The sequence below is a fragment of the Synchiropus splendidus genome, chromosome 9, assembly GCF_027744825.2.
Source record: "Synchiropus splendidus isolate RoL2022-P1 chromosome 9, RoL_Sspl_1.0, whole genome shotgun sequence".
In the NCBI taxonomy this organism is placed as follows: Eukaryota; Metazoa; Chordata; class Actinopteri; order Syngnathiformes; family Callionymidae; genus Synchiropus; species Synchiropus splendidus.
The window spans coordinates 7020136-7038684 of record NC_071342.1 but is presented as its reverse complement, the minus strand read 5'-3'; the positions used below and the strand labels follow the sequence as shown (position 1 = coordinate 7038684).

General features: G+C 40.8%; 1 protein-coding gene across 5 annotated transcripts in view; it reads left to right on the top strand.

The window, feature by feature from the left end:
- Window positions 1-14925, top strand: part of mgmt (O-6-methylguanine-DNA methyltransferase) — a 36676-nt gene extending 21751 nt beyond the window's left edge. For 4 of the 5 annotated variants that reach the window (XM_053874704.1, XM_053874706.1, XM_053874707.1 and 1 more), the window contains exon 5: window positions 10310-14925. In XM_053874704.1, coding sequence (XP_053730679.1) covers window positions 10310-10474 — 165 coding nt within the window. In that variant the 3' untranslated portion in view covers window positions 10475-14925. Of the gene's footprint in view, window positions 1-3488; window positions 10270-10309 lie in introns of those variants that run through there. The other variant, XM_053874708.1, reaches the window with a different exon arrangement.
- Window positions 14926-18549: the final 3624 nt, after the last annotated feature.

The following is an 18549-nucleotide window of genomic DNA, read 5'->3' as shown; positions in this document are numbered from 1 at the left end:
TCTGCAGCTTGACAACAAGCAGTGTGATTTTTCGGAGAAATCCTAGCTTGGTTTTGACATTTTTAGATCGTGATGTGAAATTCTGAGTAGTAACAGTGGTCATGATGTGTAAATGTAAATAGCATCTTGTAAAAAATGAATAAATTGGCGTATCATGATGACATCATAAATGATTTTTCGGTGCAGATGTCGTGACATCCATGATGGAGATGAAATGACTTCACACTGATAGTGATAGAACCAAAAAGAAAAACACTTGCAACCTGATGTTTAAGGTAATGTGGACAGATTCTACTGAAATGTGATCGTTTTTGTATTAAGGTATTCAGTATTATAACATTATGAAGTTGCTAATTTATTTATTTTTTTAAATGAAGTCTCACCTCTAATAATAACTTACTTTTGGTTGTGATTTCGGAAGAATGTACTCGTAGAGGAGATGTGCATTAGGTCCATGTCTTTGTGCTGGAAGATAAACAACTCCCAGAGAGAGAGGCAGAAAGTGAAAAAAAACATCTACCTACAGCAGCATTTTAAGCCTACACCTTTTGTTCCTGTATTCTTTCGCCTTTCCTGCCGATGCTCTCTACAAATCTCTAATTCTTGCAGGAAACCTGGGCTGCATCATTTTGCCTGTGAATCCACTGTGTACCAAGTGGAGGGCTAGAGGGCAAGTGGTTTGTCTCCTTTTGATCAAACCCTTTGATCAAAGCCCGTTTAGCTCTGCCCATGTAGTGCTGTGGGCACCACCGGTGTGCTCTGCGAGGCAGAGACTCTGCGCGTACAGAAATGCAGCCTGCGAGATGTTTCTCTCGCCTTTGCTGCGAAATAGCCCCTGTCCATCCTCATATTTGTTCAGCGCTTTTTTTATTATTATTGTGCTAAAGAAATCATTTTCGACTGAGAATTACTGCAAATATTTAATGTGCATTTCCCCATATACTTTAAATATTGCATCAGCCAATGGCATCGCTTCTGGATGGCTGTATGAAACTCTCGGCTTCATGTTTTACACACACTGCTTTCCTTTCGTCGGGGAGTCTGGGAGCCTGAGCCCTCAGCTCCTGATACAGATCCAGAGTCAGATTGTCGGTGTCAATTACTTGTCAGTAGTGCTGCTCCACTCGGGCTTCAGCTGTGAAAAGCTCAGTGTGCTCAATCGATCCTCGCCTCTCTGTGGCACTTCTTCTACACCAGGATTTGAGTATTGATAAGCCTTGTGTAGTGCTCTTTTCCCCCCACAAGTGAAGAAGCAGATCCAAAGGCCTTGAGGGTACCCTGCTCTCCCTCCAAACCCGGGGAACAATATTGATCTGAATACTAGAGCAGTATTTCTCTGTCTGCAAGGTTAATCTGGGGCTCGGAAAGTTTTATTGCTGTTGATATGGGAGCGGGTTTAATGATGGATCTGAACTGAAACACACGGCTTGATCCACTTTTACACCAAAGACCGAGGCGCATCAGTTTCGAATGAATCGGCTCCCCAAAAAATGAGACTGATTAGAAAGATTTAATGGGAATAATTGCTGTGTTTCACTTCTGCCATTGCCACTTGTCTTGTTCTGAATTTACAATGATGGAAGTGTTGTTTAATCTTTCTCCAGCCATTTAGTTTACAAAGAACTCGGGACCCCCCTGGCAGTCGTCTGCAACAAGAGTAAACGCTCCACCGACTTCCTCTTTTTAATGATCACAGGGTTATCAGATCTTAATGTTGACACCCTCTCGATTGAATATTCATCCTGCTGGTGTTTTTGCCCATTAATTTTTGATTGCTTCTTTGCTTTACACTTTTAAAGAGTTAAAAAAAAAACACATTGATACCCTAAGACGGAGCCATCACCCTGAATGTGGATTCGCGCTGGATCAAACCAGACACTTCTGCTGTGGCACTTTGTTTTCATGCAGTGCAGCAACATTAAAAAGTGTAGATTCACATTGTGCCTGCTTGGTACTTACTTTTAAGTCCCGGCGTTTTGTGAGAAAAGCGATTATACATAATATATATCTACCGTGAACCCTGTGGAACGTTGCTTGCACAAGACAACTGTTAGCACCAGGGTAAAGAAGCACTTTTGTTGTGTCTCATCTGTAGTTGGCTGTGATTAACAGCTTAACTGGGAACACCGTTTTCTTTTCTTCAGATGGTGAAAGTTGAAAATATTTTACAACGTGATGTTAGCTTTGTTTGACACAGTCAGTTGCTAGGAAGAAAATTGTTTAAAATTAGGCACCACTGGTGCTTATTTCTCTTGAAACACTTGGGTTTTTACTCCTAGAAAGTCATACCCATCTTTCGTGAATTATCTCTCTTTATTTCTTTCAGTTTGAATTCAATGTTTTTGTTTGTCTCTTCATCCTTGTTGGTGTTTCTCTAGGACTGGGGTGCTGAATCATGAGAGGGACCAAAGGTCTTGTTAGTTCCTGACCAAACTGGATTTATCTGCTTTAAATTATGTTCTGAAAATACAAAGGAGGATGTGTTATTAATGCAAAATAATGACCTGATTTCACACCTTATTGGGTTACATCTTCCGTTTTTATGAAATTGTCATCCTTCTACATCAAGTTCTCTTCAATATTTTGATATTTATATAAATGGTAGGCTCAAGAGGCAGGACCCCTCAGGGGTCTCAATGTACATATTCGATATTCCCCAACTGTCGTATGTATTTGTATGTTTCATGGGGGACAGAATGTTTGCTCGTCCATATTTTGCCCACGTGCCTCGTGTTTGACACACAGTTGAACAAATCACACCTGCCAGCTATTGTTCAGGTATCTTTGCTTCCACTCTTAAAATCAGAGTCAGGTCGACCCACTTTCACCCAGAGATAACTTCATCATCTTACAGTTGTGTGTCTAAATTTGAGACATTCATTGGATGTTTCAATTCCTTTTCATAACTGTAGTTTGTATTTTAATCTTTGAAATCTTTAATATTGTCATATCAACTGGATTATTGGAAAATGTCATATCAAAGGCAAAAAAGTACGTTTTCTTTTGGTCCAGCGAGTTTAACATTCATTTAATGTTCTAATTCTCTTGTGTGCCCTCCTCTACATTTCAAAAATTATTTTTGAAATGTGTCATTTCTGCTGGTGTCAAGTCATATTAAATTGAGATTCTTGGAATCATTTATTTATTTATTTTGTGATAAATCATGAGGGTTTTTTTTTAAGTGTCATTATTGGAAAACCTTTTTTTTTCCCCCCTTTGAACACCATATTGTATTTATGTGTTGCACATTTAGTATTATCAGGAATCAACCGTATGGAAATAAATGTTTATTAATAGACAAAAAAAAGACATGTCCAGTTGATATTCTTGCACTATGTATTTTCTTTGTCTGAAGTTTCCAAGAGTTCCGTGACTTTCTAACTTGTATTAAAAATGTCCCTGCCGAGCACCAAGGTGTGTAATGTTGCAAAAAAAAATGTACACAGTTCCATGTCCAGATTTGACATTTCCAGTGTTTGTTGTGCCAGATTCCTCTCATCATCCCCTGCCACCGAGTCATCAGCAGCAGCGGTCAGAGCGGGTCGTACATGGGCGGCGCTGGTGACCATCTCAAACAATGGCTGCTCACCCACGAGAGCCGGAGCGGAAAAGGCTGACAGCAAGCCACTGTTCCCCACTCAGTATGCGCACCAAGACTCTCACCCTTAAAATCCAACACACACACACGAAAAACATTATTGAGAAGTGAACAAGTAGAGCTTCGTGTAAATATTCAGTTTATATTTCTGTTTAAAAAAAAAAAAAAAAAAAGTCTAAGAATAGAGAGTGCATTGTTAATGTGATACAGAGTTGTTGCAGAATTAGAATGTACAAAAATAACTTAAACAGAACAGTAGGAATTACAAACATATGCTCCCCTGGGCCTCCGTTGCCTTTGCCAGATAGTGCTGGAATGGTTTTTCTAAAGAGTTATTATTCCCTTAAAAATATGTCTCTCGCATTGTTGTTGTTGTTATTTTATTTTTTTTTCCGGAGCAGAATTAGTCTTTGTACCTCTCGTTGGTTTTTTAATTTCCTGCCAAGCGGTTGCTTTGTTCAACATCCAGTGATAAAGGCTCTGAATTTTTACTGCTACAAAGCTTTGTAGTCAAGCATTTGTTTTGTCTTCATTTAGATCTCATTGTCTGCTCGCGCCTTATAATACACCTCCAGCGTGGAGATGTCTTGTGCACTATATAGTCTACAATTACGCCATTTAAATAAATACAGCTGCACCTGTCAGGTGATGCCTTTTCATCATTTTAATTGTGTGAAATTACACAATTGATTTGGTGCTGCGACGCCTCAGAATCGATTATGCTATACGTCTCCTATCCTGCTGCAGCAGCGTCTGTCAGAGCTGCCTCCTTTTATTCCTGCGGAGTGTTTTCCATTAGAGGGCAGTACAGAACGGGAAACTGGAATCAAAATTTCAACCTTGAATCCATCCTGCACATTAATCTCCAACTTAATTGTTTGTATGTTGTTTTATTTTCAATGCAGCTGCTTTGAAATCCCTCTGGGAAGAATTATTTTATCTTAGAAATGCCATATGGAGCAGGGCGGCGGTGATGGGGAGTGCTTAGAAAACATCATCTGCTTTGACTGATTAGTCATATTTCCTGAGGTTTACAGCAACAACAATCCGGTTTCCCTCATTTTCCTGCCTTGGAATTCGACGTTCTGCCCCCTGCCTACAGCAATTCCGGAGTGACCCGGACATCCCCAAAGTTATTCCTCCCTCTGAACGTCCCAGGTAGCCTAATAATGCAGCCCCCCAAAATAACCTCGGCTCTAACCTTTACAGAACCAATTCAAGTGCCCCCCCCACCCCACCCTCCCCCACACCTCTGAATTCATTTGAACTTTGCTGCATGTTTTTGAATTTCACATCCGATCAGCTCCACGCGCCTGTCTCAGCCAGCCGCTGGACTCACTTAGGCTGCCATCGGAGCGCCGTGGAAGCGTCGATGTTGAGGCAGCAGACAGGCAGATGAAGAATGAGACTCAGTCTGTGGTTTCACAGAGGGCTAATGATGCCTGTGGTGACTACAGGCTACAGTCAGCCCCCTAACGAAGGGAGCTGTGACACAGCCACAAGGGGTCCCATTTAAGCCGGGCGCACTCTGAAGTGCACTGTAAGCACCCTCCGTTTTTCGCTCGTGGCTAAGTAAATTCTATGGAATTTAGCAGCCAGAGATACTGTGGGGTTGTTGAAAAACAAGTCCTGCATCAAAGATTCACACGAGCTAGTTATTGTGTCTCCAATAACTTCTTGCTAACTAGTCGATCTCAAAAGATGTGTCTCACCTTCCCACTGTTCACATCTACATCAAACTTTCCTTTAACCAAGTTCGACCTCCTCCGTCTTTCTCTTCTCAACTTAAAAATGTGCTGACCTGCACTGACCTGCCCAAAGTGATATGGTGTCGCTCCATCAGATTGACAGCAAAGTTTAACAGTCACAGAAAGTTTATTTTTATTTTTTTTTCTCTTTCATTTTTATGTGTTCACTCAGCAGTAAGTTTAAAATTGTAAGACCACAAAAAAACATTGTATAACATATTGTCATCCAGTAAATAGTGGAATTCATGTTTGAAATTACACTTTTTATTGAACATTGATGTGAGTGTAAACATTATCTTTATGTTATTGGGATATTTTAGACATATTCATAATTTTTGAAGCAGACTAACTTTAAAAACAAAATAATAATTAAGCCACTCTTGTGCAGTTCTTAATAAATAATAATACAGTTCTTAATATATAGAAGTTAGATTTCATATTTCAAATCTATTGAATTCAGACTTTAAAAGTGTTGTACATTACGACCAAGTTTATGTATGTATTTATCGATATTTCGAACCACAAATGCTTGATTTTTTGTTTTGCCCCCGGCACATTGTCACGCAAAGTTGAATAGTTTGGCCAAGTTTTATACATTTTTTTACATTTATGTACAGTACTACAGTCACACATATTGACAGTTCACTTTCATGTACCTCTTTGCCGTTGCCACTGTTTCTTCTGTTGCAAATATGATATTTATTCCCTGAGATATGATGTGTTTATAAAGGTGCAAGAGCCGAAACCAAGCATTTAGACGACTATCAGCAATAACACGCCAAGTTCCAAACTATTTTTTTTTCTTTTTTTTCTTTAAGGTGTTTTTTTTAATCGTATTATTCTCACATCGATCTAGTTATTACTAAAAGTTAGTTTGTCGTCAAACTGAACAACAACAACCTTAGCATCAACCTTTTAAACATGTAATCATGACTTCCTGTTTGTAGTTTTCAATAAAAGATTAGACTTGTTTCACGGATATAAGACGTTCATACTTAATAAAAGACAAATACCCAATGAAAAAAAAAGTAAAATGTCTAACCATTAAAGCCTTTCATGAATTAAAACTGAAATCATGTTGTGTACTGTGGCAAGTTGGAGTCTCTTTAGTTCCTCTTTCACATTTACATGAAATATTACACAGGGCGGAATATTGACGCAGAGTATTTCGAGGTCGTGCATTCATCATCTCTGCCACTTGTGTATCACGCTCGCTAAGATATAAACAGAATTATATTAAAAGAAGCTAATACCATCTCATCATCCACACTGTTAATCTCTGTGAAACCTTTAATTTCGGCCTAATAACTGGCCCCATTTTCCAGTTCAAGAGTGCGTGAGCGTGTGTGCGAGCATGTGGCCGTGTGTGTTGGTGTGTTCACATGTGTATGTCCATATGTGTGTGGGTGAAGTGGATGATATTGAGTCTGACTTCATAAATCACCCAGACACTGATAAACTCCCCATGCACCCACACACCGCTAATGGGCAACCCTTAAGGAGTGTGAGTGTCTCGTGCGGCGTTTGATTCAACATTTATTAACCCCTCACACACACACACACACACACACATATTCGACACACACTCATTTGAGCAGCAGAGATGATATACTTGGTGGCTTCACTGGTGTTGTACCTGACCTTTGACCTGTCATGTTGTTTTAATCAGCGAGAGCATTTTTAACATTTGTTCAGAAAACTTTCAATCGACTCCCCTGCATCACACTGGCATCCAAGCTCCTCGTCAATCTTGTTTACCACGCAGGGAAAAAAAAGTCCAGATTTTTCATTACAAGTTCCATCCAGAGGAGGGACGGTGTCGAGGTCAATTCTTCAGCCACATCAGCAACGGGGTTTAAATCAACAGCAATGTTGCAACGCTAACCAGCTTAGCGCCAAACTCATTATTAGCCCCTCAGTGTGAAATTTCAATTGTTTCACTCATTTATTTATTTCCAACGCGCATATACACACACACACACGCATGCACAAGAACAATATCATGCAATTAGAGTGCGTCGCCCCATGCGGTTTTGGGTTCAGCGCTCCACTCAAGGGCACCTTGGCAGTGCCCAGGAGGTGAACTGGCACCTCTCCAGCTAGCAGTCCACAATCCAAGTGATGGTTCATGCGGAACACAAAGTTACAAAGGATTAAGTTGGTCGGAAACGGGGTCACGCTTAGAAGTGAAAGTGACACAGACATGAAGGATCTTGGTGTGATCTTGACTGGTGGGTGATTTTTAAGATGGACACTTTCTTGGATTGTCATCACAGAGTGTTCGTCTACAGTGCATGATGCTGAGTTGAACTGTTTACCAGTACTACTGTATTTTACTATTGCACTAAATGATTTTGAATGTACGTAGCTTTGGGTTAGTTACAACATGTGTTTTCTGTGTGTGTGAAATGTTCTGATTTTTTTATTTGTAACCCAGCTGTCATTGTGATTAATTTCAGAAGTCTATGTATATTTTCACCATTTATTTTTTTCCAGTAACCGCTCAGATATTGAGTGATATTTACTCTCCTTTACACTACAGTTCCCCCTTAATTTATATATCTTTTTCTTATACATCACAATTATGCCAGTACCATTGCTTCATTATCAGTCTTCTATTGTTACTGTTTTCTTAATATTGTAGCTCAGTTTTTTTCCTCTAAGATTTTAAGTTTGATTAAATTATCTTAACTTTAAGATATTTTTTTATTTATTCGGCGATCACTTGTTCACATTAATTTAGTAAAAGTTAGGTTGGTATTTTCACCACATTGATAATCATAACTTGCCTGTGGCCCTTTTATACTGTATAATTTTTCTATATTTCTATGTTTTCATAAAAATATTTGAATATAATAATCATACTTTTTTTCTAGTTTGTCATTGTATAACTTTTATTTTGTTTCCAAAATACATTTCACCACTATTTCAGTTGTTCTGAAAGTTTTTTTTAAATATTAAGAGTACGTCAAATGTCAAATACATTGAAATCTCCCTGTGATTCCTATTTTATACTATTTTAAAAAAAGCATCCAGGATCCTATGGAACACTGACTAGTGTCACATGACTTTGTTTTAAGGCTCTTATCTTCTTCTTTCTGAGTGTTTGTAAATAGCTGTATTTGAAAGTGGACTCCTCCCCTCCCCAGGACAGACAGGTAACACTTTTATAGGTCACCTTTCGACAGGATTCAATCTCACTGTGCTCATATTGTCGCTGATTTAACCAAATAAAAAGCGAAGACTGCAGTTACTTCAGTAAATAAATATACCGGTATATGTAGTTACTGCCTGGTGAATTCAGATGGAACTGGATAAGTCAGCTGCTAGAAGACTAGACAGAGGGAGCACTTTTGATGCAGGCTTTAGTCAACATTCATTTTAAAAAGTATTTCATATACTTGCTCAAGATAGTGAAAAGAAAATCATTCATGTTCACACAAATAGTAATGGGTCTGTAGTTGAGGAAAATATCGTGCTCCAGTCCACGAGATGAGCGTGTGTGCTGCCACTGCTGGAGATGAGTAAGTGAGTTTCAAAGTAGAAGAAGGTGATCCGGCCTGGTGACTCATGTTTTACTTCCATGAGCTGCTCACATTTTTTTGGAGTGACCCATACATTTGACTGCATAATGTTACCATTGTGTTTTGGTCATTCCGGCCTTTTAATCGAACTCTATTGGTCTGAATAGCGTTTGGAAGAATGTGATCGTGACCTGCGTTTGGATGAGTAGCTCCGCTTTTTGAAATGGTGTGTGAGGAGGGAAGTCTTGAATGAGAATGGAGGAGAAACACCTCTTTCTTTTCATGCAGGCGCAGGTTGAATAGGTGGATTATTACAGTAAGTGCTGCCAGTGATTGTCTCATACACGCTTTTCCTGAAGCCTTTGGAGAGCAATGTAGTTTTTGGAAAGCTCAGTCACGGTCAGAAAGTCAAAGGAGTCTCCCTCGTCCAGATAGAGCGGGTCCAACATTCACTCAGACGGATAGACACAGCAATAGATAGCCTGATAGACTGAGGCTTGCCCGCACTATCAGGTTTCCTCCCCCTCTGTCTGTCTGCCGGGACAGGCGGTCCTCGAAGGCCCTGACACCGAGGCACCACTCAGCCAGCCACAACAGCTGCCACAGCAGCATCTAATACCAGCACAGTCCACGCTACGCCACCACTACAAAGAGAAACCTCATCCCAAACATCGCCTACTTTGATGCTTTTGTAATGATCTTTGTGTTTTGAGAGGGAAAGCTGAGGATGGAGGATTGTTATGGTGTCTTTTTGTTCCCTCAGAACAAAGGGACTCCACCACCCCTCTGCTCTGGCCTCACAAGTTTACATTGAGATGGAGTCGAATTAAAACCTGGAGCTGTGGTGTGTAATTTGTTTACAGTTGATCAACAAAAAAGTTGTTGATAAAAGCTAAATATCAATTAACAAATGTGTACACAAATGGGCCAAAGAGAGGGAAGATTCAAGCGACTCATTGAGCTCAAAGAAGGAGGAACAAATGGACGAAATAAAGCGAGAAATAGGAAGGAAATTGCCGAAATTTGAAAATCTGCAATGTAGTATAATGCATGTCCTTATTTAGGACATGCATTATACTGAAGTTTTTTCTTCTTTGTGGATATTGGTTATGAAGTCACATTGTATCATGCTGTGTACATGGAGTTGGTGCCCTGAAAAATGTTACTTGTGAAAGAAAGTTCACTTGTAATCTGTTATTTACATTCATGAATTGTATATACGCACCGTAATTTCCAGACTATAATAAGCAGCTACTCTTTTCTTGTGGTCTGAACCCTGCGGCATATACAATGACGCGGCTAAAATATGGGTTTTCACAGGCTAAAGAGCATCATGCTGCCAAAAAATTAAACTTTGTTATATCGAACCAATGGAATCACAGGCGTTTTATTGACATTAAAGCACTCAAAATGCGCTGTTTTTGCCCATGTGTCCGCAGCTCCTCGTACAAGAGCCGATCTTCTGGAGGACCGGTGATGACAAGAAGCAACCGAGATCGAATATGGTGTCGCAACTTCATACACGTGGGCGAAAACAGCTCAGAAGTTCAGAACGTTGCCAAGTTTGTTTCAAGAGTCAGTCTCCATGCTGTTTTCTAAACTAGTTTATAACTGATCCTCATGCATTTTTAAGCCGTGTGCATCCCTGACCTCTCCACAGTGCAGACAGCACCACTGCACCTGCGGCTTATAGACCGCCGCGGCTTATGTATGAACATCTGGTTTCCTGCTTAAATTTTGTGGGAGCAGCTAATATTGTCGTGCGCTCTGTCGTCCAGAATTTACGGTTATTGAAATGATTGTGTTGTGCCATTTCCATCTGCAAAATCAAAACACTGCACTAAGCATTTCCCACGAATAATTGTTGTCGCAGGTTAAAAGAAAAGTTTAAAGTTTGATTCATTTTATTGGCAGCTGTCGTTCTTAAGACAGTTTGCCCTGAGTTTGTCCGAGTTGTGGAAAAGTGAAAAGTGCTCGGTTCTGCTTGTTCAAATCTTGTTTTAGCCTGAATGTAATTTGGAGTTGCATTTAAAGTGAGTCTGAATTTAGTGGGCAAAACGTTGGTAGGAGAAAACAATTCCATGGTAGGACTTCCAGCACAAAGTTCAAGCATGTGTGTTGAGGTAACCTTGTGTGAGTGCGTCACCGTGACCTTGTGAACTCGAGTGCAGGACTGGGGGTCTCTAATGAAAAGCGGCTGATGAGCAGCCGTACATAACGTGAGAGCGACTGCCTGCCAGAGTATCAACCTGTGACTGTGCAGCGAGCCTGTCAGCATGGCAAGGAGAGTGTCTCAGCGTGGAGAAAGAGCAGGTCTAGCCTTGGTCATGTTGATGGAGGGGCGGCACAACAGAGGCTCCAGGACCCTGTGGCACCAGTCTCCTCTGTCCCACCAGACAGACTGGGAGCATCTGGGCTCTGTCAGCGCCTCTGGCCCCCGCAGACTCCGATCTATATGGCGACGGAGAGGGGCGGATTGGATCAGGGAGTGAGGGAAAATATGAGCCAGATTCTTCAGTAAAATGCTTTGCCAGTTCACATATGTGAGGTGCGCGTGTGTGTGAGAGCGTGGGCTTGTGTGTGTGTGTTGCTGCATTAAAGCCCGATAACAGGTCACAGTGATTAATTTTGTATGATGTAAGATGGAGGCTATTGATTAGACGCTAATGTTGGAAAAAGTCTCCTCTATAAATGGTCCAATTAAGCGGTAATTAAAAGTCTGCCGCTGAAAATATGCAAAGTCTGTTCTCGCCGCAAAAGAAAAAAACATCGCGATGGATAAAGATGAGGCCGACAGATATGCGTCCAGCTATTTTTAATAAAACGCGGCGATGTGATGTGATGGAGTGGCTGTAGCTTCCAAGCGCCGCCACATGGAAACGGACGCCTGCCAAGTCTCGTTCATCTATACACTAAATTGGGGATATAAATGCTGGTCCCCATTTAACAAGGTCAGTTTTAACTTCTCCTTTTGCAGTTTAGTTAACAGTGTGAGGCGGAAAAAAAGCAACGCTATCAATGCGCCGGGCTTATTATGATTGACGATTGATGATTAAGTCCTCCAGCTGACACACACCACCAAAGCCGGTGAGTTGGAATTGGATGTGACACGTACACAGTTCTGCGTGTTAGGTAATTCGTTGACGAGGGGCCAAATTCATTTATGGAACAGCGGTATTGGCAGCCGTGGACACTCTCTGCAAAAACAACGATAATCACAGAGGTTTGGCGCGGCGTGACAAGGACTCTTCGGGGGAAAGGCCTCTCGCTGGCTGCTTCGCTGGCCCTTCTTCCCGAAGATGGAGGGGAGCGTCCGCTGATGGATCTGAATTAAGAGAGCAGACTTGGAGGGGAGGGGGCGAGGGGGGAGTATCTGCTGTGTTTATTGAGTGCTATTGTAAAGTTGTCTATCCCAGCTAGCTGGGGTGAGACGCCCTTGACAGGTCACAAGTCAATTGCAGCATCTTAACTTAATGCTTTCAAAAATATCGGCAGAATTCTTCACCATAACCTTTCCTTTTGTATTCATTGTTGCATGACACTGAAGTATTTGGGTTTCAATTTATCTGTTCCCTTCAGCAACCTAAAATGTGAAACTAATAACAATAGTTTCCTGACATTTATCAAGAATTCATGTCCATTAGAATGAGGAGTAAACTGTCTGGTGATTTTTTTTTCCTAATATTACGAAACAATGTGTGAAGAACTCTTCAACAAAATGTGATGAAGGCATTAAGAAAAGCTTGTCTTGGTGTACAATTGCTCTATACAGTACACTGCTGTTGATGTGGTCTGTGATGAGGCTTCATGAAACAGTGTTCTCATTTCAGAGCTCAGCAGGTGGCGCTCTAGGTTAAAAAATGATGTGAAGTGTTAGTGAAACGGTTTCTCAAATTCGAATAACTTTACAGCAGAGAGTACCCTCAAGTTGGCATTGTTTCATGACGCCTCCTTGGCCCATCAGTACCAACCAGCTTTCAGTCAGTGTTCCATTCTATCCAGCGTGGAGTTCAGTCACGAGAGAATTCTGCGCATTGAAATACTGTTGTAAAACTTTTGATGGTGGCAAGAAACATGTGACACCTGTGCGGCATGTTGAGCACGAATGAGAGCTAACAAAGTTCCGATAATATGTCGACCTGCATACAGTATTTTTTAAAAATGTTTTATTTATTTTTGTTACTCGATGCTCAAAATGAGTTCCTGAAATCCCAATTATGCATGTTCACATTTCTATTAAGCCGTTTTTTTGAGTGTAAAAAAAAAATAAAAAGACATTCTTTCTTGACAAAACAATTAGAGGGTTTGCTTATCAGTTGGAAAGTATTCAATGTTCCTTCATATATGAGTATGAAACTCTGTTCCAAACAGGTCTCTACTTCATTCCTTTACCTTTAACTCAAATTCCATCAGTTATTTTTTTTAGTTTATTTCTCTCTCTGAGATTAATGGAGTAACAGCTCTGATAAATTTCCTGTAATGAAACAAGAGGGGGACCTTGTCTCAAGCTATTTAATCTCTTTTCGCGTTTTCCATTTTTTCTGCTAATGAGCCTTATTGACAATCAAACAGAAGCTGTCATCCCCCAGGATGCAACACTCGCAGCCCATGCGTGTTTGTCATAGTGTCCTGGCAATCAGAGCTGCCTGCAAGACCAGGCTGGCAGTTAGTGGTTCTCACAGCAGCGCTGCCTGAAAATGGCACACTTCCTGTAGAGTTGCAGCTGCCACCTCTGCTACTTCCATTACTTTCTATAGCATGCAGATGTTGTATCAACATTCCCTGCCAAGGGGACTGCAATAACTGCGAGATTCATGCCATGTTTCAGAGGCACGTCAATTTCTCAAGTGGCACAATTAAAGAGGGAAATACAGTACCAGGTTTTTCACACACGCTGAAATCGGAAAAGGGCTTTTTTTTTTTTTTTCCCCTTCCATCTCTGTTTCATAAGGGTGCAGAAATCCACCCGATTTTTACTGCCCTTTTCCTGAGTGGAGCTGTTCTGTGAGTCTTTGTGCGGCAGACCTGTCGTGACCCACAGCGGATATGGAAATGGGGCTAAGGTTTTATGGGCCAAACGGATTGGACACAGTCAAGCTCAGGGGGCATGAATATTGGATGTTATTTCTGCTCCCTTTTTATGTAATCCATTGCCAATACATTATTAATAGATGATATCATATCCAGAACTACTGGACAAAGCACTATAGAGGGGTTCTATGAAAGGAGCTCTATGTGGTGTAGCCTGGCAGAAAATAAAGTTAAAGCGATATTATTTTATCACCGTAGCCTAACACCGTCTGACCGGCCAGTATTTACGGCGCAATTTTTTATATATTTTTTTGGACTGAAAAATAGTTGTAATAAAAAGTAAAAGGTGGTAAATACTGTACTTTAACCTCCGTGAAATCTTGCAGTCGTGGGTTTGAAATTCACTGAAACATTGATGAAGTATCAAATGACACCCAAATACAAGTTTAATGGATTTGGAAGCAGTGGGATACTTTGCTCATCCTTCTTCGCTGTGAGTGAAGTGGAAATCTTAGCAAGGATCTGGAGTAGTCTTCCCCTCAAAGCTGACTCCCAGAGTTACAATAGCAGGGGAGCAGGGGTATTATCTGATGTACCAAGTCACAGACAGGAGGCTCAGCTAATGTGCCTGGTCCGTAGAGGGCGCCCCACATTAAACCAAAAGGGTGACAGCAGAAAAGAAAAAAAAGAATGAAAAATGATTCTGTCTCTGAGTGTTTGAGATATGAAGACAGCCCGTATTATGTATGAGTGCAAACTCTTTTTGTTTTGGTTTTCCCCGCTGTGTGACAGAAAAACATTATTCTACCGTTCTCCGCTAAACTATTACTGCTCTCACTCACTTGAGAAGAACATACCTGTATTTGAACATTCATTCTCTGCCAATTATAGTAACTCAATGTGGCACCTTGAAGAGAAAAAAAAACGTGCTTGTAACGTGGCATGTTTGAAAGAAGAAAAACAAAGTTTTAAAATCTTCAAAAATGGTCGACTTGGCTACATCCCTACCTGATGCCCAAACCCAACACATTTCACTCTAACTCACTTCACCTGCAATGGCGGAGTTGGGGCTTGGACAGTGGGGTTGCGGGTTGCTGTTGGTGGACTGTCATCTGTACTTCATGCTAGAACATGCGCTTCACTCATGGCACAAACATGAATGCACTGTGAGTGAAGCACATGATCAAATGAGGTACTCCATACAATATGCCAAGTGACATAATGTGGAATATCCAGTGCGCAGGGAGCACCACCCCATGGCTAAAGCCCTATCTTCTGTCTTAGTCAGTCTTTCACATGACCTCCACCGAAGGTGTCAGGTTACTTCAAGTGTCACTCTGGAATACAAAAGTCGGCTTCAGAGTAGTCGATATATGACGCCATAGCAGTGAGAAGGTATTGCCAAATCACCTAGATATACTTTTGCCTTTACGAAGTCTCCCCACATGTTTATGGAATTCCATTTAGAATCACTGACCCAGGATTCTGAATGGAGTGCTACAATTGCTGCGGCTTGTCATGGTTTACTGCACCGGAAATCGTCTGGATCATTTATTGAAAAATAGCAGATCATTTTACGTATACTTGCAAGACAAATCTGCGAAAAGTGACCCATAAAGCGGTTGAGCAGCACTACCATCGTGCACTGCCACAGTGAACTTCTTACAGTCACAAGAACCACCAAAAATCGACTTACTATTCCTCTTTAAACAGTTTTATTAATGATAACTCTGTTTGCATCATGACATATAAGCTGCATTTTTTTGTTGTTGACTTCTTTGTGATCGAGTTTGACAACTCGGATTCAGGGTTTCTTCTCCCTCTGCTCTCACAAATCGCACGCCTCTTTCTCTAAACCTTTTTCTCAGTGGGAACAGTTCAGTGGGTCCAGCTTCAGACCTGCACACCCTCGACCTTTGGGTCATGACTCAACAAAGTAAAAATCCTGACTCTGTCACTGATGATAATAGTATTCTAATAAGTCCTATGATTGAGTCGAGACCATGACCAATGAAGGAGGTGAGAACAAAATCAAACTGAATACAGAGCAAACTAATAGTTTGTTCCAGTGAAAGCAATTCTCGAGTGCAGTTTATTTTGCAGTAGGAAATAAATATGTGTGTCTCTATATGACTTATGCACCTGAATTCATTTGGTCTCAGTCTTTGTCCGTTATTGGTTTTGATCTTGGACTTGCTGTCTGAATGATCTGGTCTCAGGTGAGGTGGTCTCCACTGCAAAAATAATCTCCCCACAACCTACTCTAGTGAACTAAACTATGCAAAATAATTTAACGTGACACGACCTGCTGTTTCCCTTCCAGTTTGACAGATGTACTTCTCGATTGTGTGGCCGCCCAGTACCTGGCACTGTACACGTTTGGGCCTCACATTTACAACCATTACCGCTGAATGTATAATTCCCTCAATAGCTGTTACATAGGGAGCAAGTGCGTAAGGTAATATTCTCTTTTTAAGGTCAGTTTGAATTGTTTTTCCTCCTGGGAAACGGCAGATTGATAAAGACCAAACAAAACCTCTTTTCTGAATGCTTGTCCTCCACGGCCTCAATGAAGGTTTCATTCCTTTATATCATCCAGCCCAATTCCCAGCATGCACGGCCATTGTGACTCTTTCAACTGGAGCTCTCCATTGACTGGCTCATTGTCCGGCCGCTCTTTTGTGCGCGCTATCGCCCGAGCACAATCTTTCACCTGAACTGCTACAGCCTAGATCTGGTCACCTGAAGCACCCGAGTCACCCGTGGAGACGCCGGGGCCCCTCAATTAACCCACTAATGAGGAAGTGGTACTGGTTTTTAAAAGTGTGTGATGGTGCTTTGTAAAAACGCAGCTATTAGTCATCGTCAGCAGCCGGCATCAGACAGAGATGTTCGATTGCCCGGCTGCGGCTTACTTTATGGAGAGGAGGTGTTTTTTTTTTTTTTTTTGAAACATAACAATCCACGAGCAGATGTTTGAAGCGTGGCCCTCGGCAACACAAGGCTAGTTAAGATCGATATTGCTTTCAATATTTCTTTCCTTTGACAGATAACCAGTACTGAGGAAAGTCTTGATAAGAGTGGCAACATATGGATGTGGCCAGCCTCGCTCTCTTTTGATTGTGCAACCCCTTGACCTTTGCCTGTGTTCGAGAAGGAGGCAGCCACATGGTATGGTGGGGGTCTGTCAGGCTCTGGTTATGGGGCATTATTGACCCAGGATTTATAAATATTTAATGCACACATTAAGATCATGGTGGAGGGTGGCTATTAGAGTTCTCCAATAAAGAGGCTCTCAGAATGATTGAGTGGTGCAGCAGGGCTGGTTGCTGGTCGTTGGCTACTGGGAAACCTGCTGAGACAATATCGTGGACCTCCAGCCTGCCTGCCAGGCGTCCACGCTTTGAAAATTGGCAACAACTGAGCAAACTTGTCATTTTTGATTGCACTTTTACCCTCAGAACTTTTCTTTTTTCTCTCAGTTGGATATTGTTTCTACTATGTTTTTTGCTCTTGACTTAAAAATGCAGTCCTGAGTCCGTGCGGGATTTGAAAATCCAGTGAATATACAGCGCTGTCCTGCCTGTTTTTAGACAAAATGCATATTAACTAGCGGTGTACATCTGAACAAAGTGTTTTTGTGTGTACAAAGATGCAGTAAACATGGCGACCTGCTGTGCCATGGAATGTTAAATACATGCACAGTCTCCATCAGACATTTCACATTGTTTTTTCTATGTGCACCTTCGCTACAGTAGTATTTTCAGCTAAGAACAAAGTACAGCCCAAGGGCCACATATTTGCCTGTGGCCCTCATGAAGTCAGATCTCAACTACAAAATGTTTTTTTATTAATTGATTTTTATTTAAATATTTAATAAAAGTTAATGTATTATTTTAGTAATTATTATTATTATTTTGATATTTAATCATATTTTCATACGTGGACAATGTGTGGCCATTTGCCTGTATTTATGTGGCCCTCATGAAGTCAGATCTGAACTTTAAAAAAAAAAAAAAAAAACTTTAAAATGCTGCTCATCAAACTAATCAAATAAAACAATATTTTTGTCCCTCAAAATTTACAAAATAAAGTGGAAAATGGTGCTTTTTAAAATCATATTGACAATCTTTGTATGAAATGAAACAATATCAAACAACGTCTTTTAAACTGAAAACATCATAGTTTTCCCTATTTTCTCTTTGTATTATAACAGTATCGCTCCAAAATTAAACTGAAATTTAAAACTGTAACTTGTTTCTTTCCAGCTTGAAGGCTCCCCACAATGATTGTAGTATGTAATGTGGCCTGTTTGGACATTTAATTGCCCAATTTAGATTGAAATTTAGTTCATATTTTAGCTATTTGCACTGAAATACAATCCAGGTAAATGCAGGGTTTATTGTTGTTCAGCTTAAGTTAAGTTAAGTTTACTGGACTAAATACAAGCCCTGTGTGTGTTAAAATTATCTTTTATTTTATTTTGGGAGGCAAAACAATACCAAAGCCTAAAACTTAAGAAGCACAATGGCAGCCACTTGCGAACTATTTCGAGTTATAATCATGAGCCAGATTGTTTTGCCGTTTACATGTGCCGTTGGTATTAGAAGCTGTTGCACAACTTCTTCATTTTTGGCATATCACGGCT